Genomic DNA, 27,226 nt, shown 5'->3' with positions numbered 1-27,226 from the left:
CAGGATGCCTCCAAAGTAAACAATGGAGACTGTCCCGATGCAATATTTGGGGTCCGCAGTGGTTGGTCCTTTGCAATCATACCCAGAGCCATCTTTCCCTGGTCTCCGAAGCCCTGGGAAGAAAAAATCCGGCCAGCAAACAGCTTCTGCTTGCAGACCCAGGCTCAGATGGAACCAGAAGCAACTCAAAGCAGTCCAGGAAGACTGAGGCTAGCCCCTTGGGTGTATAGGAGTTAAAAGCTGGTTTGGAAACAGCATCTGTCTCATTTGCCCCTGGACATCACTCTGGCATTCACTGTTCTAGAAACCAGTAGCAACCTCAGTGGGAGATGCAGAAAGCTAAGAGTTTGAATCTGGAACAGTCTCCAAAGGCTTCTTCTGTGTTAAAGGCTCAGCTGCTAGTGGGTCAGGTGTTCAGAGGTGAGATTTGGGGAAGAGAACATGGATGTTCTCTTTCTCCTCTTTCTTATTTCCTGGACACAAGACAAGGAGCCTTCTTCCCCCACAGGCTCCCACCATGACATTCTGCTATGACACCACCCTTGAACAATGAACCAAAATGCCCACAGACTGAGATCTCCAATAAGCATTTTACTCCTTAAACTTGACCTCCTCCAGTATTTTGTCACCAGGACAGAAAGCTGGTCAGCGCTCCCTCCTTTCAAGAGCTCACCAGAGAGTACACCCACAAAGGACAGGAACACAGACTCAAGTAATCCTCAGATCAATCCAAGATGTCAATACCCACACTCCCATTTTACAGACTAGAAAAGCCAAGGCACAAACAGGCTGTGTAAGCCAAACAACGGTGCAGAGGTTTGTTGTTTGGTTGGTTGGTTGGTTGTTTGGTTGGTTTTTGTTTGCTTGTTTAGGAACCAGATTCTAGAGCAACTGATATTTAGGACTGGCCCTTCTTGCCTTCTCAGAGGCAAGACTCAGGCAAGGGGGACTACCTTGGTAATTTCTCAGCCCTGGCTGCAAGGAATGCTGGGTTACAGAAGCCCCAACAGTTAGCCTGTTTCGCTGCTTCTTTCCTTGTCTGTTCTTGTAAACAACCTCAAACTCATTGTGCCTGGACAACACACGAGCAGTTTTGCCACTTGGACTCTAGGTTGGCCTCTGAGGTTAGCTCAGTTACCCCAACCTGACCCCAGGAGACAGACAGCAAGCTCCTCTCTGTCCCCGCCCCCCCCCCCCCCCCCCCCCGCCCCGGGTTCTCCTCTCCCCTAGCGACCTGCTTTAGATTCTCACCTCCTTCTCCTTTGCTCTCCCTTCGAAGGCAGCGCAGCTAACACTCATTAGCACATGTTAATTAGACATTAATTCACGTCTCTGTCCTTCTTTTTAGGGGCGGGGCGGGGGTGCTTGCTGTTGCTCCGAGGGTAAGGTGTCCAGGAGGCTAACGCACACTGCAGACCCCTAGAGGAGGGAGAATCATGGGAGGGAGGCTGGCTCTCTGAGGGACCGCACGGTGTGCGTGCTGTCTGTGAGGGCTTCTGTTTTTGTCTAAAAGAAGCTCAGCACATTTTAGGATTAGAGTTTAATACTATCTCCCTACGGGAGGCTCCAGTCTGCTAACTACCTGGACAAAAGTCCCTGGAGCATGTGGCAGATACCGGCAAGAAGCGGGGGTACTGAACGGGCGAGTAGCTCCTCCATTCCCATCTGAATCCTCCCTGCATCTTGCAGTTTCTAGTTGTCCACCTTCGATAAAACCTTGAGAGCCCTGCTTTCCTGCAATTCTGATACCTTTCCAGGGAGCACAAGGAAATGACGGGTTCTGGGCTCAAATCTTAAGCTTTGCTACTTGTTAGTAATGTTGCTGCAGCTAGAAACTGGGTGTGCTCAAGATGGGCAGAGAGAAAGGAAGGCAGGAGCAGTTTCTCCTCATTCCCAGCTAAAAGCCTGCGGTGTCCCCGGAGGGCACCCAGGAGTCTCATTGAAGACTCTCTCCTGGTCCCCAGGAACCCTGGCAGAGAGGAGCCTCCCCGCCCGTGCAGCGCCGCGCCCTGCGCGATTCCCTGAGTGCGCGCGCCCCCTCCCGGCGGCCCAACGCGGTGCAGCTCCGGGCTGCATATAAAGGCAGCGTGGCGCGCAGCTCCAGCGCGAGAACCAGAGCCAAGCGGCACCGAGTGACAGCGCTGAGAGGCTTAAGATCTCCGGAGCGGCTCGCCATGGCTGGCCCGCAGCAGCAGCCCCCTTACCTGCACCTAGCTGAGCTGACTGCATCCCAGTTCCTGGAAATCTGGAAGCACTTTGATGCTGACGGTCAGTAAATCTCCCAACTTCTGGGCCCCTTGACCCACGGGGACCTGAGATTGGCAAAGGGGTCAGGGACATGGTTCAATACGGGCAGGTATGCTTTGCCCCGAAATGGTTTGTTCTGTGACAGAGCCTGCTGGGGTCTTGAGTTCGGGGAAACGCCCGGCTGCCCTGGTGACAACTGTCAGTAAGTTTTCCCAATGCAGGGGTGCCCAGGGTTCTGAGCAAGACTGAGCGTTCCCAGAGAGGAGGCCTGGGCAAAAAAGGCTCCTCATTACACATTCCCTTGCTTCCTTCCTCACCTTTCCCTTCAAGCTAACGCCCTGCCTCCAGCCTTGTAGCCACAGGTCTTCAAACCTCATGCTTCCTACCCCATCACCAGCTACAGGGGCTCGAGGAAACTGAGCGTCCTGAAGAGAACCTGGGGTTGGGGGAGGGGGAAGCTCCCCTAGTCTGGTTGGCCAAGAGCGGGGGGTAGAAAATGGGTTGGGAGGTTTTTAACAAACCCCAGCTTTATCCATTATTTTAAAACCCTACCAGTATGTGGGTTTCCCAACTAGAGCAGAGTAGATGTGGTGGGGAGGGTCCTGGTATTAGCCCTCAGCCTGCTACCTGGTGATGTAGACTCCTGGGTACCTTGAGCAGCTGCCTGTGGATGGGGGGGGACGACACGGTGTCACACCCCAGTGACCAACACTTTGTTCTATGTGGTCTTCACAATGACCAACCCAAAAAGTGAGATCTGGGTGAGTGGCTTTGGAGGTGGCTCCTAGACCTGGGAGTCTTATCTGATTCAAGTATAAAAGAACACACACATCAGAAGTCCCTCATCTCTCCCCTTCCCCCACCCCCAGCTTCTGATATTGCCTGAGACTTTTCTATCACTAAAATAATAGGAAAAGCGCGGGGGGGCATTTTAATTCACCCTCCAATGCCTGGCTAAAATGAACACCCAGAATGCACTGACATCTCAGACCTGTTGGTAGGGTGGTGGCTCAGGGTGTTTTTCCCAGGACTGAGAGGGAGGAGGCAGGAAACAGTCTTTACCAGTTAGCAACTCCCTACATTCTCTCCTTCCTCTCTGAGTCCCCTTGGTAGGGTATGAAGGTGGGTACACAGTGGTTCTCTGCTCCCAGTGCCTGCCACAACCAAAAAAAGGGTTAGTGCCTGATGATGTCAAAGGGTGAAGTTTTGTTTCCTTGGAAGCAACTGAGAAAGCTGAATGGGAACTAGGTATCTAGATATGGGGGTGGAAGAGTGATCTGCCTGAGAACTACAGAAGGTGATGCCTCAGTTGCTCAATCTGAAAAATGGGGCCAAGGATAGGCTGTCTTTCCACTTTCCTGCTTCTGGCGTCCAACTCCCTGGATGAAAGGGCTCTGACAGCAGCCTCACAGCCTCTCCTCACTGCGTCGCACAGGGGACATGCTGTGGCCAGTGTATCTGCACCAGAGACTTGCACGAGGCAAGGAAAGTTACCAGGCTGTCAAGGTTATACCACTGGCCGCCTGCTAGATGAGTCAGCTATAAACAGCCAACTCAATGTCTACTTTTCCCCGGGGACCATCAGTGATTCTCTTGGTCCTCATGAAAACCTTATGTTTAAGTCTGTTCTGAGACACTGACTTTTCTAAAAACAAAACCAGCTGCACCCCTTTGAGTTCCACCCTGAGATGCTTCTCGGCAGTCTCCTTGTTGGTGGTGTTAGTTTCCAGCTGGGGCTTACATCCCCACTCATCTTCCTACTGGGGTAGGAAGAGGGATTTTTCTAGGAGGTAGTACTAACCCACCAAAGATCCTCAGCCCTGCTTTGGAGGTGGTTGGTAATTCCTTTTTATCCCAGAAAGGGACCCTTGCACACACACCCTCAAAGAAGTTCTGAAGTGAGCCAAGAAATAAAAGCGATATGAATCGAAAAGGGACCATATATGGACCAACTGGAATGCCAATGAGGGATCTGGAAGTAAGCCTGGGACTGCCTTTCTCTGTACCTTTGTGGCTGGCCCTCACCTTGGCCTCTTGAACACCCTAAGGCTGCAGATGAACCTAGCATCTTATCACCTGACCCACCCTGGCTCTACCCGAGCTTTGCTCTCTCTTGCCTGCCCTGGCTTCTGATCGAAACGTAGCAATCTGTTGTAGGAGGCTTGTTACTCTCTACCTTAAAGACCTCTGGGAGGCTCTCCACAACTCATAGGGTCCCTGGAGGAAGCTCACTGGAGCCCGGTTAATCGTAGGCACCAGGGAGAGGAGTTACCTCACTCATGGACTTTGGTAAACAAAGGAGACTTTAGAAAAGACCTTGGTCCAGTGAGAGGAGGGCTGGGGGTGGGGAGGGAGGCTTGGGACTGGGGGTTGGAGACTGGGAGCGGGGACGGGGGACTGGGGGGCTGGGGGTTGGGATCTGGGGACTGGAGCTAGGAGTGGTGACCCTTACTCAGCCCCTTTCAAGTCCTTCTATCCAAAAAGACTGTTCTCAAAATGGTCACTAGCAGTGGGGATGAGGAGAGCAGGTATTTGAAGAGTCAGGAGCTGGGAAGGAAAGGGCCGGGGTCTCCTAGCCTCCTAGACCACCCCAACTCTTGCTCACAGGTCACCAAGAGTAGGCAGTGGGAACTATCAGTCTCTCTGATACAATATCGGGCTCCAGTGAGGCAGCAGTCAAGCAGCTCCACCCCCCCCCCCATGCCTTAGTAGGCTCTGAGGATTATCTACCTGTCACCTCCATGCTCAGAGTGACACAGTATCTGAAGCCATCCCTCTGTTGCTTCCTGGTCACTTTGTGAGCACTTCTTTTACTTCTGTAAGATCCAAGTAGCTATCACGCCTCGTAACATGCAGGGCCTACACCCAGCAGCTCAGGAAGAGGGCTACAGATTCAAGGACTGCCTGGGTTACAGGATGGGTTTCAGGCCAGCCTGGGCAACTTGGTGAGACTCTGTCTCAAAATAAACAGGAAGGAGAGGGCTGGAGATGAAGCTCAGAGGTGTTCTGTTTATCTAGATATTTGTCTTCGATATACCAGGGTCTAGGTTCGGTCATCACCATCACAGTGGGAAAGGGGAGAGAGGGAGACAGAGAGGGAGAGACAGACGGACAGCCAGACAGCCAGCCATACACACACACACACACACAAACATGGGGGGGGTCAGCTGAGATACAGATGCCCAAGTCAGAGTGGATATACTATCTCTGTACAGTTCTGACAGACATTACCAGCATCATAGTCCACTGATAACCTGTGAGAAGCCAAGCTGTGGCTCAACAGAGAAATAGAGGAGTTCCTGTCATCCTTCCAAAAGCAATCAGAATGCAGAAGAGAAAGAGGAGCAAGCAGACATCCCTGGACCAAGAGAGGCAGCATTTGATCCAAGAGTCTATCCTAAATATGTAGAGAGGCATACAAAGAAGAGAGCCCATCAAAGGGGTCACTAGAAAGTAAACAACAAAACTGGATTATAGTCAGCTCCAGGGTAGGATAGTGCTCAGCCTTTGACAAGGACTTGTTCCTTATCTGTGTGGGACTCAGAGACCACATACACTGAGGGCTTTGAAAGTTAATAATGAAAAAGGAGCATGTAGTAGGGAGGAGGGCTCTTCCGGGATCTTTTTTTCTCCCTAAACCCAGTGGCTCTAACTGGGTGTCCTGCAAACAACATGCCACCGAGGAGCCAGAAGCAGGTGCCAGGCAGGCCTTCCCAGAGTCCTGTGCCATTGCTAGCTCTGTTTCTAGTAGACAGAAGAGGAGTGGTAGATTAGGGCCTGAATTTTATACTTAGCAACAGACACACACACACACACACACACACACACACAACACTCATAAACACATACCACACACCACACACACCTCACACATAAACACATACCACACCACACACACACACACACACACACCACAAACACAAACATCACACATACACATACCACACATAAACACATAGTATACATACCATATACCATACCACACATACCACACACATAAATATGTACCATACACACACACCACACCACACACACACCACACACACACACACACACCACATACAAACACAAACATCACACATACACACACACCACACATAAACACGTAGCATACATACCACACTCAAAAACACACACATCACACTTACACACATAGCACACACACAAACACACACACGCACTTATGCACACACACACAATGATGGCTCATGGGACCTTAAATGAAAGACTTCTAAAAACAAGAGCACAAGGCGCAGTAGTTGCTACACACTGCACGTTGGCTACTACGCTTCAACAGAGCTGCTATCACAAGCCCATCATAAACCACGGGGGCACTGTGGAGATGACCTCACATAAAGTACTGGCTTTGCAATCATGAGGACCTCAGTTTGAGCCTCAGAGACCTTATTAAAAAAAAATCAAAGTGTCGATACACACTTGCAGCCCCAAGGTGGTGAGAGAAAGGTGGGGTCCCTGGAGCTCACTGGCCTACTGCAGGTCAGCAAGAGACCCTATCTAAAAGCAGAATCCCACAAACAAACACCACCATCACCCAAAAGATGGATGGCCCTGAGGAATGACCTCTGACCTCAGCAGCACACATACGTCGGGTCTCAGTTCATTGCAGTCAGTGGGGCCTAGGTCTGGGAGCAAGATATCATATGCCTGAAGACGGCTTTCTTTTAATTCTGTAGCAAATCCCTGTAGACATTTTGGCCCCAGCTTTGCCTCAGCGATAAAGGCTTGCTGGGAAAGCCTCCTGGCTCATGTGGGGCGGCTCCTAGAAACTGCCTGGTCCCCCTAGTCTCCTTCACCGCTAAACTGATTACTTCTCGGATGGTTCCCTTTGATGAGGAGTGTATCAACTCTGAGCCGTGTACCCTCTGGATAACCATCAGCTCCCCTCTTGGACTTCCATTGCACCAACCAGAAGTAGGAAAGCTGAGTCTGTGAGGAGCTGGAGCTCCCCGGAGAGGCAGCCATGGGGCAGGGCTGAGGTACTGTGTTTATACAGACAAGATACTTCAGCTTGCCTTTGCCCAGGCAGCCACCAACCCAGGTGTTTCATGTCCCTCCCCTGCTTATTCCCACTCCAGACACAGGTGCTTTTACTAGCTAAGGCCTTTGGGGAGGTTGCTGGGGCTCAGGAGACCCCCTCAGGGAAATCTTCCCCAATTCCCATGAAGCCAGAATTAATAGAGCAGGCACTAGACTCTTCAAGAACAGAGCCTCCGCAGCACCCGGCCGGCTGGCATCCCTCCTGGCAGATTGCATCAGATGCCCTCCTGCGCCCAGCCAGCCCCATCTGGACCCTCAGGCTCTGGCCTCCTCCCCTCCTCTTTGGCTCTCTGCAGTCTTACCTCTCTCCCTCAATCTGCCCCTTCCTTCTGGCCTCCGCATGCCTGGGACTCAGCCCAGGGTCAGGCTGCCAGCTGTCCACAGGTTTGGGGGACCCAGCCCAGCTCCTAAGCCCCATTCCAGAAGTAGCCCAGCCCAATTGCAGATTAAAATGGTAATATCCAAATGTTCTTCCATGAGCTGCAGATCTGGGGCATTATTAAACCCTGAAGCCACTAAGAGAGGGGTGTGGGAGCATACATCTATGTGTGACGGATAGAGAAATCCAGACAGACCTTATCCCTGGGAGGAGCGAAAGGAAACTGTGGTCTCTGTTAGCCATGTGATGGAAACATCCGACCCCCCATAAAGCCTCTTTTCCAAGGTAGGATTATAACATCAATGTGCTTGTGTGGCAGAAACCTAAGGAGAACAAAGTAGAAATGGAAGGTCTTTGGAAATGGCCAGTGCCTGCTATGCGAAGTAACACAAACACTAATAACCTTCCTGAGCACACCGATGCTGTCACCACAGGAGCAAGAGAACACCAAGGGGTGGTACACAGACCCACGGGCACCACACCCAGTGAAAAGGGAGGGGCCTCCGATTCTGCCCTCTTGGGAAGCCAGGGTTAGTAATCAAACCTAATATCTCACACGTGCTTTGAAAGCACTGCGCTGGATTCTGCATTTCTAACCAGTTCCCAGGTTCCTGCTGGTCCAGTAACACACAGGAACAGCGAGCTCTTCTGTGGTACTCTAGTGTTAGCCAACCAAACTTACACCTTCGAGCTTGAGATGTATTCCAGGAGCTGGGAAGACAGGTAAGACAGGTGCACCTCATCAATTAAGTCTGAAAGCCTGGTGTGGGGCGAAGGCAGTGGCATTGAGGTTAAACTTCCCGAGGTTCTGGTTGAGAACCAGCACTCCAAAGAGAGCAGAAGCTGTCAGAAACCCTTAGGGTTGAAGAGAGGAGGGAGTGAAAAAACTGATCTATTTATAGGAGATGTTGCATTCTCCAGAATGTTTCCAAAACATTACTTTGCTCCCGATGACTTACAAAGTAGAGAGGGTTTGAGTAGTTTGGCTCACTTGAGAGAGAAATGGAGCACGGGGGAACTGGCTTGTTTTAGAGCAAAGGACAGTCGTGAAACTGGTGGAACAGTCCCTCCTCCTTGGGTACCTTTTGCCTGCTCACCTCAGAAAATCTGTGCCTACGAACTGTAGGGAGGAACAAATACACCTTCCTGGGGTACAGATTCCTCCAGTCAAGAATTTCCAGTCCTCTGTGGTCAAACTAAGGATCATGAAATGCTTCTGTCTTTAGCTTTGGGGTTCACAGTGGTGGAATATGGAAGCAAAAGTGGGTTCAGGAAGGATGCAAGGCCCCCAGCTCCCTCTCAGCCCCCTCTCCCTGCTGTTCATGGTGTGAAGGAGGTTAGCAACGATGGTTACTATGGTAACACATATTTTCTAAATGCCCATCCACACAAGATTTACTTGGTGTCCCCCAGTCCCCCGAACTGTAACAAGGTCACAGAAAAAGCAAACCATTTGCCCAGCACTTAAATCTTCCTAGAAGGATGTTGGCCAACCGCTCCTGTACCCTAGCCTGACATGAAAAGGGCCTGCTAAATGGTGTCTGGAGGGTGTCCCTGGAGGGAATTCCTATTCCCTCAGTGGTGAAAGCCCTTCTTCGACCTGTGTAGCCACTCCCTGTTTCTCATTCTCTACCTTCAGTGGCCTTTCAATAGCTGGTCACACACTTGTGGACCACTCTGTGCTTTGTAGGAACAGGGCCATGTCTGCAGCCTGGGCCCATTCTTCCCTTTGAAACAAAAGCTCATTGCATGGAGCTACAGTTTTTCCTTTTGTTCAGGGTGGAACATGGGGATTCTTAGCACACCCCCATGGGTGTGTGTGGGAACCCCCTTGCTGCTCCGTGTATCGAAGAAGGAGGCATCCTTACACAAAGCCATCATCTCGGTTCCTGGTTCCCTCTCACTGCCTCTAAGTTTATTCTTCCTTCTTCCCATTGCCTGGGACTGCTCACTGAGGCCTTTCTTGTGCATCCTGCCCAAATGTCTTGGGGGGGACCACCTCTACTTTATTACGTCATCATTTAGCAGTCCAAAGCCAAAGTGGTCCTACCATGGGGCCAGAGACAGGAACCATGGTGGTGATGACCGGTGCCTGTAGCATAGACATTGTTGAGGCTTCTGTGGGCCAGCACTGTACGTTCACTGTTCTTCAGTTGCATCTCTCCAGTGGTCACAGGAGGAGGAACTGTCACTGTTCTCATTCTACAGCTGAAGAAACTGAGGTATAGAGAGGTGATGCTCGTAGTCTGGGTGTCCCAGGAAGAGGCACAGGTATCAGTCCCTAGGTAAGGAGGGCTGGTGACTTTACCAGACCCCTCTGCAGCAAACAGAGGGACAGAGAAATGACAGAAAGTCACTGGCCGTATGAAGTGGGACTCATGGGGAGGGCGTTTGATAAGGGATGCTATGCAGAGCTGAGTGAAGGCAGTTCTTCCTTGTGTGGCTGCCTCTTCTTCCCATCATCCATCTTCTAATACCCTCAGGAAACACACACCCCTCCACACACCTGACCCCAGCTTCTGCCCCAGCCCCTGCGGCCTCTACATCATGGGCTACGATTCACGCTCATGGGCCCAGCCCTAAGCTCCCTCATTCAGTTGTAACTCTACTCACCCTAGCCTTGGGCTTCTGGAAGCTGAAGATAGACTCAGAGCTGAGCTCTGGTTCCCTGCCTAACTCTGTAAAGCCTCCTAGGAGAAGAGGGTAGGGGTCAAGGCTTTGCACTCGCCCATAGTCAAGGGGAAGATGCACTTATGTCATGGGATAATAGTCAAGCCGGAGAGATATCACTAGGTGCCAACTCAGCAGATTGTCACCAACACCTCTGCTTCTTTGCTTAGAAAGTGCCTGTTCACCCCACTTCACCCCAGCTGGCCTCTCTCACAGACCAAAAAGCCCCATCCTCCTGTGAATTTCCAACTCTCTCAAAAATACTTTGTAGAACATCCTAGAAGAAAACTGCCTCCTCCCGGAGGAGCCCAGTAATCACCTTTTCTTTGCGGACAAAAATAAGTGCATAATTCATCTCATGGAGATCTCTCCGTACAATATTTATTGAAGCATCTTCCCCAGGAGGGATGGTCTCTGAGGTTATTTACTTGGGACTAAAGACCTCAGGGGCACTAGAAAGAGAGGTTAGGAAGATCCTACAACCCCCATGCTACACACAGAGGCCAAGACAAATGCTTCTGTGTTGTTCTTTTGTTAAGTCTGCAATTCTATATGCCCTTGAAGAAAGTGACTATCTTTTTAACGATTCAGGTCGGGCCTCCTCTGCTCCCCTGCTATTGATCAGATTAGGAACTTGATGTTAGTGATTGCCTAACATTGCTATACAAGGAAATCACCTGGGAGCCTTAAGAAAAAGAAAAGTCATGATGTTTGGTTCACAGCCCAAGCTAGTGATATCAGGATGTCTAGTGGTGAGAGCCACACATTCATATTATTTAATGATCCTCAAGAGATCACAATATGCAGTAAATCCTAGAACCACTGCCTTAGCCCTGCCTGAGCTCCTCCCATAAGTGCTAGCACAAGCCATTGGCCTTGGCTATAGACTCATCTCAGCCCTGGTGTCTGGACCATTCAGGATCCATTTGTAAGAACTTATATGATTTCTCACTCATGTGATCTTCAGACCTGGTTATCATCACTGTGCTTTTTCCTCTGGTCCATTCCAGTCATGTTCCCAGATGCCAATAACTGGGCTCAAACAATACTGATACTTGTGACCTGCCCATAATAGACTGTGTGGTTTATAGACAGAAGACTCCCACCCAGCAGGGGGAGAGATGGCTGCATAAGCATGAAGACCCGAGTTTGATTCCCAGCTTTTGTGTCAAAGCCAGATGTGGCTGTACACATCTGTATAGCTCCAGGAGAGACCAGCAGATCTCCAAACTCACTGTCCAGATGAGCTAACCAAAATAATCAGATCCAGGTTCAGTAAGGGAATAAGGCAGAAAGTGATAGAGGAAGGTGTGCAACATTGACCTTTGTCTTCATATGTGCACACATGAATGCACACAACCTGCACACCCATGTGCAAACGTCTTATGTAAGCCACATGGCTATAATTTTACCACCTAACAGGCAGAAGCAGTAGGGTCATAAGTTTGTCTAGGGTATATGATAAGACTTGTCTCAAACAATAAGCAGAACTATTTAACTGTAATAAGCCATTCTGCAGATGAGATGAGTTGAATTATCCCCCCCCCCCCCCGGGATCTCTTCTATATTTGTCTCTCTGGACTGCCATAGCAAAGTACCACAGACTGGGTAACCTAACACAATACAAATATGTCTTTCTTGCTCTTGAGACTAGAACTGTGATATCAAGGTGTGGTGTGTGTGTGTGTGTGTGTGTGTGTGTGTGTGTGTGTGTGTGTGTGTACATGTGCTCATGCTTTGGGAGAGAGACTCCGTTGCATGCCTCAGCTTCGAGAGGCAGCAACAATCTACAATATTCTTTAGCTTGGAAATGTGTTGCTCTAATCTTTGCTTCTGTCTTCTTTATGCTTTGACACTTGTCATGACTAGTGACATCTATAAAATCCTAACATTCAAATATAGTCACACTCTAGGGTTCCAGATGGATGTTGGGAGAACACTGTTCAACTCTATATACCTTCTATATACCAACTCTTACCTGCTGACAAATCCTGATGAGGATGATGTTTCCTGTGGGACCTCCAGGGCACAGTGCTTTCTCGGGAACAGCAGCCATCTCTGCCAGCTGACCAGATGTTCGTTCCTCCAGTGTTCTGCAGCTACTGGCTGAGTACTCCAAGGATGCTCATTATTAATCTTGAACATGTGCCTGCAAGTGTTCTGAGGACAAGGACCCATACTTAACATAACTGGCCAAGACACCTGTTTGCAGACTAGTGGGGAAAAAGTTCTCCACAGATGTGATGACTTCCTTAGTCTTACCATTCATTCAGCTCTAAGATTAACTCTATTGTTTTCTTTATTTTCATCTCTTGTTACAGGAAATGGGTACATTGAAGGCAAAGAGTTGGAAAACTTCTTCCAAGAGCTGGAGAAGGCAAGGAAAGGTTCTGGCATGGTAAGCCTGTCCTCCACCCCCATATTTGGGGTTCTCTGTCATCTTGACCTATTTAGCCCTGAGCATGCTCTGCCCCAAGATGTATCTAGACACCTGGGGTATCTGCAACCTTGGCAGTTAAGAGTCTTTCATTCGTAAGGATATAAAGAAAATCCAGGTTCCCCCTAATAGTACCTCATCTGAATCTCCTTGTCTGTCTTGGAGTGATAACCATCATGAAAGCCAAGAGTTGATGAATTCTCCCAAACTACACAGATATGTGTTTAGGTGTACATGAATAGATCTTTTCTTGAGAATACAACCCAGAGTCCCAAGAGTTTATAATTCAAATGGGTTTCTCAGAAGACCCCCAAATGCCTGCAGTCTAGATGCGAATGTCTCAGCCTCAGCCTTGTTGACATCTGAGGCTGAGTAGTTTTGTCATGAGGGATGTCTTTTATTATGGTGTGCTTTCCAGCACACTTACATCTACCCATGAGATAGCCAAGTCATGGCCATAAAAAAATGTCCTAAATCGGGTGTGATGGTGCAAACCAGTAATCCCAGCACTTGAGAGGCAGAGGCAGGCAGATATCTGTGACTCTAAGACCAATATGGTCTACACTGTGAGTCCCAGGATAGCCAGGGCTACAGAGTGAGACCTTGTCAAAACAAACAAACCACCAAAAATGTCCCAGATATCATAAAATGTCTCCTGGTGGAGAATGGGAAAGAGATCCAGTATTGTAGACCAACAAAGGCTAGCTTCTCTGTAAGAACACAGAGGAAAACTGAAGGCCCCTCAGAAGCATCTCCTGAGCCCTGACCATCCTGTTGGTATGAAGGAGTCATGACCTTTGAACCGTACTCAGTGACTCCAGATCATGGTCTCCTGGGAAAGACATGTGACATACTGAAAACCTAAAGTGACCAGAGCTGGTTTGTTGTGTCCCATGTCTCATATGGAATATAGGGGGCCCACTCCCCACTACTAGCTCCCCTGGCTCCTTCAAGGGTCTCTCTTGTCTCTCGCTTTCCACCCACTACTAAATCTTCTGGGCTCTGTTCTTAAGAGAAATCAATTAAGTATGAGCTCCTGGCTCTATGCTCAGCAAAGCATCCCAGTGAGAACCATGCAGAAGCCATGGGTGTAAGAGAGCTGGCGCTGGTGCCTGGATGTGTTTGCCAACAGATTTCTCGTCAGCCCTCGTTACTAGGATAACTTGAGCCCAGGATACAGAAATCCCAGCTTTGAAAACGGACTCTGAATGTGTTTAATCCCGAGTTTCAAATCTAACCATACTCTTCTTAGTTATTCTTTCCTCGGCTGGCATGCAGGGCAAGTCTGTCCACAACAGCCCCAATTACTGTTGTCTAGGACTCTGCTTCCCAGAGCATCTGTCGTGTGGATTTTAAGTGCGAGAGCTGGGCTTTCCATCTCTAAGCTTATTTACCTGGGTGATCTTGAGGAAAGTCACTGCATTTTGGAGTCCATTTATGTGTGAGATGCGGGGAGGGGGGGGACGGTCATGGTAAACCTCTATTAGGTTGCCCATATTTATGATAAGTAGCTGGCATCAAACCTTGCATATTTGTAAATATAGATAAATACTGACTGACTAAGATTGGTAAATTGAGATCAGTTTCAAAGGCCAAAGGGCATATAAAGGAATCCAGAAAGCTCCCAGGCTTTGTAGAATTTCTCCTGAGAAGCCTGAAACCCCAGCGGAAGGGGACCAGGCAGGAAGCAGAAGAGTAGATGTGTATGGGAGCAGGGGTGGGGATAAGAAAGAGTTCCTTGGTGCAGGTGACAGCTCAGCTGCACCCCAAGCTGGGGAAAGGTTCCAGACTGTCAAGAGACCACTATGCTTAAGTTGGGGGGCTAGAGAGACTCTTAATGTGTAATCTATTTGTCTATGCGTGGAATAGCTGAGTGGGGGATTTAAATCTCCCTCAACTGTGTGGTGCCTTCACATTCTTTCTAGCATGAAACCAGATAATTACTGCAGAATTGCACGTGTGTCTGAAGAGTCGCGTGAGTGATTCATTTTGTACTGGTGAAAGTAGTCGGAACCTTGTGGAGTGATGGGTGGAGTTGGATTGTGCTAAGAGCTGTAACTCACATCAGAGCGGTGGGAATAAGGCCAGACCCCTTGTGGAGCTGTGGATCGACCCATCTCAAATGTGAAATGGTGCATCTAATCACACGGTACAAAACATGCCCAGGTGTCCTGTGTCCCCTTGATAATCATGTGACTCCGATCTAAAGCAGAGACTGACTCCCGGAGCACGGGCACCACACGTTTCTGAGCCACGTGTTCCGGACACAAAACGATGCCCAGCTCGCCTCACTGAGATCCTCAACTCTACGTAACATGGCAACGAGATCAGCTTCCTTTCTCTGTCCACAGATGTCCAAGAGCGACAATTTTGGAGAGAAGATGAAGGAGTTCATGCAGAAGTATGATAAAAACTCAGATGGGAAAATTGAGATGGCAGAGGTGAGAGCCTAGAGGAGGCAAGGGGATGGGGGGCGGGGGAGGCAGCGGAGAGGGGCGTGGCTGAGGAGAGCCAGGAGGCTGGCTGAGGCTGTAGTTCTTGTGCCCATCCCCCTTCCCATGCTCAGCATGAAACATCCCTACCTGAGCACTTGAGCCAACCAAACGGAAGGAGTGGGGGCTTTTTCTGTGTGTCACCCAAAGAAGGAGGGAACAACAAACAATGGTCTAGGGTCTGGTCCCTAAATGCCAGGGTCGGAATCCAACAGTTGCTGCAAATGTGTGACAAGCTAAGCTTAGGACTAGTTAATGGGAGTACGCATCCCCCACCTAAATGCGTCCAAAAACGAAACTTAAAATATACTTTGCATAGATGATTCGCATGCATGACATACAGTCCATGTGATTTCTACATATACATACGAGCACACCCATGCATATATACTCAGACTTGCACATAAATAGGTATGTCAACTATGGTCATCAGGTTTTTTTTTTTAACCTGTGATCGAGAGGCCAGGCATGATGGTGGTAGCCCATAAATCGGGGTCTTGATCTCCCAGGATATATTGGTTCAAATGCTACAATAGACCAGAAGCTCTGGAAATGAAGCTTGAGACGGTAATGCCTGGGGTTGAGGCATGCTGCAGAGGTAAGAGGGGAAGAGGGGATGAGAGAGGGTGAGAGGGCAGAGAGAAGGGTGAGCTGAGAGCCCTTCTCTGCCTTGGCCTGTCTCCCATAGAACTCTGTTTCACCTGGAGTTATTAGGTACAGGCTGCTCTGTCCAAGAATCAAGGAAACCATTGACCTTCCCCAGTAGGGCTGTTCTAGTTTAGCTGAGGGTAGTCCTCCTGCGGGCCCCTGAGGAACAGCACCACAAATCAACTTAAAAGGCTAGGCAATGACATACGTGTCCGTGTTGTAAATCTCAGGGTCACGAGGCATCTTCTTTACTAGACACAATAGAATTATTTCAGGGTTTATGGGACGTGGTGTCTCTGCTTACAACTCCTCAACACTGCCACTGTAACAGGGGAGCAGATACTGGAAATGAGCCCCACAAAGGGTGGGGCCATGTGTCACTAGAACTTTACAAACTCGCTTTGGGTCTTGTGTGACACTTGGCTGTGGTTTACTTGCTTCATGTTTAAATTAAGAGATTCTACGAGGCCGTGGTCAAGGTTGGTTCCAGCTCTGCCTCTCGTCTCTTTTTTTCAACAAAACACCATTGTCTTCCTCAGTCTGGTAGCCAGAGAACTGCAAACACTTCAGAAATCCCATCCAAACACAACCATGTTCATTTGCAGAGTGCGCCCCTCTTTAAATGTGAGGAAACATTTCCCACAATCCACAGTAGCCCGCCTCTCACATGCCATTGGTTACTATGAATCACATGCCTATTCCAAAGCCAATCGCTGATGGGGGGAATGGGATGGTCCCATTTGAGGGCGGGGTTGACTAAACTAATTAAGATTTGCCTTAGCCCAGGGGTTCTGGGAGAGAAGCGAGGGGGATGCAGAGCGGTTAGGTGGGCTGCGAGCGGTGTTGGAGCGGTATAGTGGGTATTTGCAGATTTTGAGAATGAAGTTGTTTAAGTCTTAATTTGCAATCAATAAAGCAACATCCCAAATGGTAAAGGCTCTCCTTTCCTGGGGGTAGAGCAGATAATCTCAGGACTCTCACTTCTCAGAACCTTCTATCCCTTTGAAGGGCCGCCAGCCTCTGTGCACACGGAGGGAAATGATATAGAGCAAAGTGTGATTTCCACGCCGCTTGTCTGCTGGCCGTTTTCCATCCTTCCTGTGGGAAAGCCGGCTCTGTTCCCCGAGCCTCTCCCTCTCACACTGATGTGTTCTGTGTTTCCCAGCTGGCGCAGATCCTGCCGACCGAAGAGAATTTCCTTTTGTGCTTCAGGCAGCACGTGGGCTCCAGCGCTGAGTTTATGGAGGTGAGTCTTCTCTCTGCACATGGAGACCCACCTTCCTCCTGTATTCAAAGAGGGCCCGCCCTAACACCCGCAGAGAGTCCCTGGGAGATGCTAGACCCCGGCAAGGCTCTACTACTTGAGGTGTGGTCTGTGTAGCAGAGGCTATCACCTGGGTCCTTGTAGGCCCCCTGCCACACTGAGTTAGGACCCAGGCTCAACAAAGTCCCCTGGTTGGAAAGAACCAGTTTTCAAGCTCGAAGACTCATTCTTTTCAGCACAGTTTTCCCAAACGTCAGATATGGGTTTAATTTTATGGTGATTTAAAGGATTTTCTCCGGTTTTTCTGAGATTGCAAGATTCTACAAGTCTGTAATTGACGAGCTGAATTCTGTCCTTAGTTCTTTTGCCTGTTCAGTGTCAAAGAAAAGTGGTCCATCTCTAGGGCTATTTTATTTAACCATTTATTCATCCATTTATTTATTGTCTATAGAAAATGGATGTGGGCTAAAGATGTGGCTCAGTGGTAGGATGCTTGTCTAGCATGTGCAGGTCCTTGGGTTCTCTCCCTAACACAGAAGGAAATGCAGGAAGGGCAAAGGGGAGGAAGGAAGGGGAAAGAGGAGGGGGAGGAAGGAAATGAGGATGAAAGGAGAGGCAAAACGAAGATTGTACCTAGCCCTTCCTTTATTGTCAAGGTGCAGAGATTGGTCCTCACTCCAGCTTTGGTCTGGAGGTGGGATGCATGTAGCTTTCAAGAGTCAGGGATGCTTCAAAGGAGCAAAGTCTCTCTCTCCATGGAGTTTATCTCCACGCAGTTGGCATGATGCTATACTCTAGAGTGACTTTGCCCTTCTAAACCATGCATGTCTGCAGAGCAAGCACAGCCTCACTCTCAAAGATACCTCCTGGGATCCTGCCCCCTCCAGAACCACCCCTTCCTGGGTTTAGCCATTCATTCCACTCTTAGTATCTGCAAACATGAAATGGTCCCTCAGAAGCCCTGAAAGCCTTGTGTTCTCCCATAGACTCTATCCTGCTGAACACAACATTTAACATCTAATTTTAGCAATACCTCAGGACTTTTTAAATTATTTTTTTTAACATTCTGCATGGCCTGAGTCTCTAACTCTTCCTAGAATGAGAAGAGAATAAGAACACCTTGATAGAAGAGAAGGAAATTGAGAGCTTAGAGCCCAGAGACAGCACAGAGTAGAGGTGTGTGTGTGTGTGTGTGTGTGTGTGTGTGTGTGTGTGTGTGTGTGTTGGGGGAGGGGTGTGGTCAGACCTGCTGCAGGATTATGGTTAGAGTAGCCTCTGGATGCTTTGCCCTTTGGAGGAAGACTGGGTGGTAGCTACACACACACACACACACACACACACACACACACACATGAAAGAGCCTAAATTGTCCACACATTCTAACACTCCTGTCAACACAAGAGGCACTAATACAGGGTAGCGTGTACTGGAGAGAAAATTCAGGAAAGAGATTTGACTTTGCTTTTCCCTCTCAGGAAACCAGGTGTATCTCTAGAGTGGCTTTGGAGCCGGGGTGGGAGGGAGGGGATGGGCAGAAATGTCAAAGGAACAAAATTTGAAAGAAATCTTTACTTTAAAAAAAATTATATGAGACACAAATTTAGTAGAAAGACCGAGGGGAGCCAGGTTCTCTGGGACTCTGCCACAGAGTCAGGTAGTTCCATCCCAGCTGATGGTTGCAGAGCCTTTATACATGGGACCATGGACTCTCAGGACTTTGTAAGTTACCTGCTACTTCGAGACAAATTAACCCCCCACACACATTTAATACCTTAAAGAAAAAAGACTTGTTATCTAGTGATGTCTATGGTTGAACCCCCTTACCTGGTGGCTCTGGTAGAGAACGTCTTATGAACCCAGCTGGGATGGCAGCTGAGCCTTAGTCCTTGAAGGCTCCATGGGAACTGGAAGATACCCTCATGGTGGAGAGACTTACTGTCACGCAGCCTGAACTGCCTCTGAGAAGGCATTAAAGGATGCAGCTGTTGTGGTCAGCGAGATCAGCCCTAGTTTCTACAGAGTTCTAATACCTTCACCAAATAAGAGACACAGACCAGAGAGCCCAGGGCTGGGTGTGTGTGTGCCTGGGTGTGGGGGTGTGAGGCAGACCTAGGCCACATGATTACTCTGGGGATGGGGATCAATCTCACTTGAACCATATAAGGGCAGAAGAGTACAAAGTGATTAAAACATTATTTAATACATTCTGACTGTTGTTAGTGTAAACTTCCCTTCCCCATTTCCATTCAGTGTTCTTATTTTTTCAGCAGTTAATTTGATAAGTGACTTGGTTGTGGTTTAGACAAAGTTGACTAACCTACTGTATTTGGCAAAACAATTTATGCCTATAGATTTTGCTTAAGTTGCTTAAATATTTTACTATTTGGTTTAGGTCATATTAATACCTCCTGACAGCCATCCTACTTGGCTCTTTAGAATTAATAATGGCTTAGTGGTTTTATTCAGACCTTAACACCTTTCTTCAAGAGTTCTAACTCTTACATGAAGCTCCTATACCACTTTACTGAAGAAAATTGCTCTTTACAAATTTTTCAAAATAAAAGCGTAATATAAAAAAAAACAAAACAAAACAGAAGATAGGTGATTTTGAGAGGGGGAGTTATAAGAAAGGCAAGGGAGTCGTGTTTTGGGGACAGTCTAAAATAACCAATTGCACTGTTAATCCTTCTTGACCATTGAACTTGTCTGTCAAATACATCTTTATGGGGAGACAGCAGAATGGGAACAGTAAACAGTAACCAAGTCTGTTCCTGCTCCCTCCTGACTTTTCCCCCCATCCCTGCCACCCCCTCAGTCCTCATCAATAAACGGAGGCCTTATACCTGAAGCAAACCTAAGATCTATCAGGCCCTTGCTCTATCCCTGATCAAAACTGCCTGGTTAGCACTTAGAAAGAGCCAACCCTAGTTAACAGGATGATCCATTAGAGGACCTAGGAGCCAACGGGCTGGCTCAGTGGGTAAGGGGGATTGCCGTCAAAGCCAACAACAACTTGAGTTCAAACTCCGAAGCCCACGTGTGCTTCTGCAAAGTTGTCCCCTCGTCTCCACGGGCATGAAGTGATGAGTACACCATACTTCCCTCAACATTCAAAGCAAACGATAAATACAAAAGAGGACCTAAGCCTAGAGCAAATTAAAGTAAGAGGCCTTTGCCAGCTGGTTTTTCTCCTCTTCTGTGTAACCTTGTCTCCTCTTTTGTGACGCTGAAGGGACTGTCTAAGCCGTTGTCCCATGTTAAAGTGAGGACTCTCTAACATCCTTAACACCCAGACCCTACTGCCTTAGTAAAGAGAACTTGGACGATGGTGGCAGGGTTTGAATTGCTTTTGTGAGTGGGTTGACATTTCCACTGCAGGCTTGGCGGAAGTATGACACAGACAGAAGTGGCTACATCGAAGCAAATGAGCTCAAGGTATGATGGGTCCTAGGGACGGTATCGAGGGGGGCAAACTGTATGTACCCAAGAGCCACTCAAAGGCCTTTGTGGTCATACCATAGACGTTAAGGGGCTAAAGAAGTGAGAGAAATGTAAACTGTCTAATTGATAAGAGATTAAAGATCAACTTTGGGGGTGGTGGAGAATAAGATAGAGGCCAGAATCTTGGTAGGTCAAAAGAACAGGGAGCAAAGGGATGCTGAATGAGGAACATGGATGGGGTTGTGGTCTCCTTGGGGGTACTTAATCCTGGCACAGATGATTGTGCCAGCAATAGGGATCTACAGGACCAGGCATTCCACCAAAGCACACTTCTTGGCACCTTATACAGGAACTCTTGAGGAAACTGCAGAAGATTGGTTATCTAACTTAGACATCTACCCCAATTCCTCTGGAAACCAGTGACCCCTGGGCATAGCTGGGCCCTTTATTGAGTTCTGAGAAGAGAGTCAATGCCAGTTTCTACCATCTATTCTGCCGTGCAGGGTTATATGTACCCAGGAGCCACACAAATGCCTTTATGGTCATACCACAGATGTTAAGAGGTTAGGAAAGTTAGAAAAATGGAAGCTGTGTAATTGATAGAGCTTAAAGATCAACTTTGATTTATAAAATAATAAGTGAATGGGTGGTGGTGGGGGTACTGAACAAGATGGGCTCTGAACAGGCCTTTGGTGTTCCAGGGATTCCTGTCTGACCTCCTGAAGAAGGCCAACCGGCCCTATGATGAACCTAAGCTCCAGGAGTACACCCAAACCATCGTAAGTGATACCATTGCCTCTCTTCTAGTGTGGGGCATGGGTCCTGAGCCTGAGGCTTCTGATGTGCTGATGCTTCAGGCTTATGTCGAATGTATTATGACAGTGAGCAAAAGTTCATAGTGCCATACATCCTTGGGGGTGCTTGCTGAACTGACTCCCATGGTGATATTGGGGTTGGGGGTTCTCTGTTTCCATGGGAACTGGATGAACTTCCATCCAGGAGTAGATGAACCTCAAGAGGGTGGGCCTTCAGTGACTGTTGTATCTCACCAACCCAAAAGTATTGAATCATCACTGTCTCCCCAGTGACTGACTGAGACCAGGCTGGTCTGTAACTTCAAATGACCCCAGTGTAGATGACGGCAAGTGGAGGCCCTTGTATGAGAAGTCAGATAACCCAGCTACCTCTTTTCTGTTCCCACAGCTACGGATGTTTGACTTAAATGGAGACGGCAAATTGGGCCTCTCAGAGATGTCTAGGTATGTTCTGCCCCAGGTGTCACTTTGAGCAGGCAGGTTCCTGTGCTGCTGTCCCCATCTGAGTCCAAGACAAAGGCAGTGGGAACTGGAAATCCATACCCTTAGCCCCATCCTAACTTCCCAAGGAGTCAGATTCCCTCACTCCCCCCACCTCCTCTCTGCCCCTCACTCCCCCCACTGCCTCTCTGCCCCTCACTCCCCCACCTCCTCTCTGCTCCTCACTCCCCCCACTGCCTCTCTGCCCCTCACTCCCCCCACCTCCTCTCTGCCTGCTCCAGGAACTGGAACCTTGCTGCCACACTTTGTCCATTTCTTTCTTTCTTCTTCTTTTCTTCTTTTTAACGTTCCAACCAACTCCTGTGTATAAAATGCTCAGCGATTGTTTCCATAGCTACGGATGCTTCCTCTATACCCTGCTTCCTGTCTGAGCAGCTGCTGCCCATAGCATATCCTCTAATCTCTGTTCTAATATTTTCTTTCCAGACTCTTGCCTGTACAAGAAAACTTCCTGCTGAAATTTCAGGTACAAATGTTGCTTTGCTTTCTTTTGGCTTTCTCCATTCCCCTCATCTCTTGGAGCCTCAGCATTCTGCCCTTCTATGTTCCAACATATATATGCACACACACACACACACACACACACACACACACACACACACACACGCACACACGCAGGCCCACACCCACCAAAAGCCATGCAGACTTATATGATTTCTTACGCATTTACCCTCTCTCCCCCTCATTTATACTTTGGGCTTCATTTCTTTACCTCTTTGGTCTTTCCAGGGTATGAAGCTGACCTCAGAAGAGTTCAATGCCATCTTTACATTTTATGACAAGGTGAGAGGAAACAGTATAGGGGGGAAGGAAGAAGCCCTGTCACCTGTGGTGACAATGGCCAGAATTGCTTGGTCTGTAGGAAGAGACCCGCTTTCCAGAAGTGCACCTGGACCTGTGGTGTCTTTCCTCTACTGTGTGGGGAAATGGCATTCTTTGATTCCTGACCCACAGAAGCCCACAGATTTTGCTCAGAGAGATATGTGGACAGGGTGGAGCTGGGTCATGATACAGCAGTAGAAATGGTCTTTTGTTTGGTTGCTTTGGTTTTCTTCCTTCCTTCCTTCCTTCCTCCCTCCCTCCCTCCCTCCCTCCCTCCCTCCCTCCCTCCCTCCCTCCCTTCCTTCCTTCCTTTGGTTTCAATTTGAGACAGAGTCTTGCTCTGCAGCCTGAGATACTTTCAAATTCTTCACCCTCTGGCCTCAGCCTCTTGAGTGCTGGGATGGACAGCTCGTGGGTGTTTTTTCTACCACACGTCGCTCTGTCACTTGTTTTCTGGGTCTTTGGGGGTGAGAGTCATATCCTAGCCCCACCCCAATCTCAGCTCTCTCCTGCCCATGTGGCTCGGATGCTCCCCTTCATGCTGAAAGGGTTGGAGGTTGGGCTCAACAGCCACACGCAGTAACCTCTAAGCTTCCGAAACCTCATTTATATTTGTAATGCAAACAAACACACCAGAAAAGAAGCCAATTTGTACTGAACTGTCTGGTATTAGCTGCTATTGACCGAATTAGGTGCAAGTCTGTCCTTCTATGCTCTGAACACTTAGGAAAGGTTAGATGCTCCCTTTAAACACTCACATACATGCATACACACTCATACTCACAAATCTTACACACACATACTCATACATACACATACTCTCACATATGTGCATACACATACTCTCTCACACACATACACACACACACTCCCACTCAGTACACACACTAACATACAAAAACTTACACATGCTCACACACATACACACATACATATACATACTCCCACTCACACATACACATACTTATATACATACATATACTCTCACTCTCACACACAAACACACACACTCACACTCATACACACTCACACACACATATACATACTCACACACATGCACACATTCACAAACACACACACACATATACACACATTCACATACACACACTCATACAAACACATACATGCACCCTCTCTACCTCTCCCCCACCTCTCTCTCTCTCTCTCTCTCTCTCTCTCACACACACACACACACACACACACACACACACACACACACACACACACCAAACACTTGAAATTAGGTAGTGGGAAGAGCTGTAGTCCGGATGACAGGGACTGGATTTGAGAGCACTGCGCTGACCACTCTCTGATGCCACCTTCAGGACGGAAGCGGCTACATCGATGAGAATGAGCTGGATGCCCTCCTGAAGGATCTGTATGAGAAGAACAAGAAGGTGAGGGGATGAGCTGGGGGTGGGGAGTTGGGGGGCTCGAAGAGGGGGTTGTTAGGGTCCCAGGGCTGGGAGAGGTGAGCATACTCAAAGAGAAAAAGACTGGATTCTTTTATCTCTGATCTTCTATGACAAGACAGTAGTCATTTGTGGGGTGGGTGACTTTCGGGTTGATTTGAAGTACAGGTAACAAAATTTGTCACTGTAAAATAACATGCCCGAGTGGTATGAAGCATGCCCATCACACTGCGTAAGCACTGCCATCTCTGTAAGTCTCATCCTGCGAAGCTGAAGCCCGGTATCCACAGTCCCAGCTCTCCTGTCTCCTTGCTGTTCTGCAATCTTGCATCTGTAAATTTCACTGCTTTGGGTGCTGTGTAGAAGGAGAATTGCGTGACCACTTCGTGGTTGGTTAATTTCGCTCAGCATGCTGAACTCAAGGCTCATCTATGTTCTAGCATGTTGGAATTTTCTAGCTGAGTGATAATCGCCGTCCACGTGTAAACCTTCCCGTCTTCCTGCTTGCCACCTGTGTCCCCTCTCGATGGCCGCTGTGAACGGCGAACACAGTGCAGTGTTGATGTAGCCCATTCTGGAGATGCGTCAGCCAAATGGCCCTCATGAAAGACTTTTAACACAAAGAGAGATTTAGGAGGGCAGGAGCTGAGAGGGGTAAAGATGATCCCAAATCCATTAGATCCTGAAGAACCTAAGGCTGGGGAAGAGGCTAGAAGGGAGCCATTGATCAGAGCACTTCTTTCAAGAAAACCAGTGATTTTTGTGCCGGGTACTGCCTCTTGGGGATCGATCCTCCAGGAATGCCCCTCACCCCCAACACACACACACACACACACACACACACACACACACACACACACACACACACACACACACACCATGGTCTCACCTCATTACCCTCAGTGGGAGGGATCCAGTGAAATGGTGACCAGAAGACTGCAGCTGCCAGAAGATAGCTCTCACTAAGGAAAATGTCTGCTGCTTTCTTTAATTAAATAGCAAACGCTCTGTGACTCCTAGAGCTGTCTAGCTGCCTCGGCTGCCAAATCAGAACTAAATTTAATGCTCAATTTCAGGGGAAAAAAAATTCACTGCAGCCTCTGGGTCCATTCGTCTCTCTTTGCCAGTACTTTCTGGTCTCTCAGGCTTCGCCCTGAGTGTCAGCCTTCATTGATTAGAACCTACATTTCCATTTTAACGTTACCTACCTGTGCCTCAGGTAAGACAAGCCGGGGAGTAACTGATAAGGATTCAAACAGTTCCTAGTAAGAAGAAAGCCTTTGGCAGAGCCAGTATTAAAGCTGGGTAAACCGTTTTCCTGACACTGTGTCCCAACAGAAAATCATTTATGTAGCCATGTGTGCTCAAATGAGTATTAGGGAGTTGAAAGGAAACACCATCAGTGACTTGAGGTACACGAATGAGGCATCATTAGTCTTTATAAGGCCATTCCTAAGACTTGAGGTTGCTGAAGTCTGCACACGTGCATACACTTCTGGTCATTGACTCACCGGGCTCTTTCTTAGTTAATATGAAGAACAGAGACTGGAGCTGTGCAGGTCGGCCCCGGATGTGCCAACAAAGGCCAAGAGCCGGGGACAAGGATTTGGAAGCAACTCTGAAGGTTGAGGAGCTGGGTATTAATAAGGCTGTTTACATGAGAGCCTTCCACATGTGTCAGGCTCCAGACTTGGCACCTGGGCATTAAGAGAACGAATCAGCACGTGGAAAAGAGCACAGCATGACTAGATTTCAGCACCTGAGCTAGAAAGGGAAAAGGCCATTTTCGGTGAGCTCGCAGAGCAGGTGTGGCCCCGTTTTAATGGCGCCTGCACGGGCTGTGATAAGGTTGTTGAGCAGATTATTGCTGGGGGCTTCTGAAGGAATGGGCTGATGGAACTGAACATCAATAGTTCTCAGTATCCCTACGCCCTGTGGTAGATCCCTAAGGCCTTTCCCAAGTTTTGAACAGGATTCCAAAACATAAAATTAGGCTCTCCCTGCCACACTTCCCCCTAGAAATTTTTTTCAAGCTTGGGTTAATAGGACCCAGCCTCCAAAGGAGGTCTTTTCCTTGATTATATGTGAATGGTGCAGAGTTCGGCACATATCCTTCCTCAGGGTGTACAAATTACAGGATCCTTTCAGGAACTTTACAACGTTAGGAAAGAGATTTCTCGATGTTTGCAAAATGCCTTTGGGTGGGGAGCATGGCATAAAGCTAAGATTAACTGGTTTGAGGGGTTGTCTTCAAACTGTATAAGAAAAAGCACTTGACAGTTGATCCCTGGGGGAAAATGGTGGGGGGACAAAACACAGGTAGGCCAGGTAAGTAGGTGAGGTTTGGGATTCTGGGGCCGGAAGATGTTTTTGACAAGATAATCCAACTTTTAAGTGGCTTAGCATTCAGCCTTCTGTTTTCTCATTGGTGTAACTGAGATAAGGAACCAGCAACCTGAAAGGGGAAGATGTCTTTTTAAGAGATCTACCAATGTTTACCACAGGAGGAGGGGGAGAGGGGGAAGAGGAGGAAATGGAAATGGAGTTCTGGAGAGGTGGAAGAGTGGATTTGAGTCTTATAAAGACAGCAACTGTCACCACAGTTGTCCCCCATCTCTGGACCAATGGCCATCGCCATGCCTCCATGAGGCATGGGTTATTGGTGTTCCCACTTTTAGCTAAGGCTGCTAAGCCTCAGAAAAATTGACTGCTTTCCTCAAAGTGATGAAACCAGTCAGTGAGAGGATTTTAACCCAGCTCTACCTGACTGCAAAATCCATGCCCTTTGTCCATCTAGACTCCTTTGCCCTAGGATGAGTTGAAAGGAAGGTTCGTTCAGTGTGTTCATGACTGTGTTGGGGCAGGGGACTCTTTTGGACAAGGCTATGCACTAAGCCCATTCTCACCTCTTTCTCCCTCCTAGGAGATGAACATCCAACAGCTCACCACCTACAGGAAGAGTGTCATGTCCTTGGCTGAGGCAGGGAAGCTCTACAGAAAGGACCTGGAGATTGTGCTCTGCAGTGAGCCCCCCGTGTAA

At 48.5% G+C, this 27,226-nt stretch overlaps 1 protein-coding gene across 3 annotated transcripts; it reads left to right on the top strand.

The window, feature by feature from the left end:
- Positions 1 to 2,174: 2,174 nt before the first annotated feature.
- Positions 2,175 to 27,226, top strand: CALB2 (calbindin 2; the record flags this gene model as incomplete). Of its 3 annotated transcripts, none has more annotated exons than XM_080937319.1 (11): positions 2,175 to 2,268; positions 12,676 to 12,752; positions 15,143 to 15,232; positions 17,097 to 17,177; positions 20,574 to 20,630; positions 21,338 to 21,415; positions 21,840 to 21,895; positions 22,379 to 22,418; positions 22,682 to 22,735; positions 24,100 to 24,171; positions 27,113 to 27,226. In XM_080937319.1, 11 exons carry the CDS (start codon positions 2,175 to 2,177, stop codon positions 27,224 to 27,226), a joined length of 813 nt encoding a protein of 270 aa, XP_080793445.1. The 3 variants fall into 3 exon arrangements, with proteins under 3 accessions (XP_080793445.1, XP_080793444.1, XP_080793446.1); XM_080937318.1 differs by having other exon boundaries at positions 27,110 to 27,226; XM_080937320.1 differs by lacking the exon at positions 15,143 to 15,232 and having other exon boundaries at positions 27,110 to 27,226.

The sequence above is a fragment of the Micromys minutus genome (genome assembly GCF_963924665.1).
Source record: "Micromys minutus genome assembly, chromosome: 24".
Lineage (NCBI taxonomy): Eukaryota > Metazoa > Chordata > Mammalia > Rodentia > Muridae > Micromys > Micromys minutus.
The sequence above is the reverse complement of the archived record's forward strand: the minus strand, read 5'-3'. Positions and strand labels throughout refer to the sequence as shown.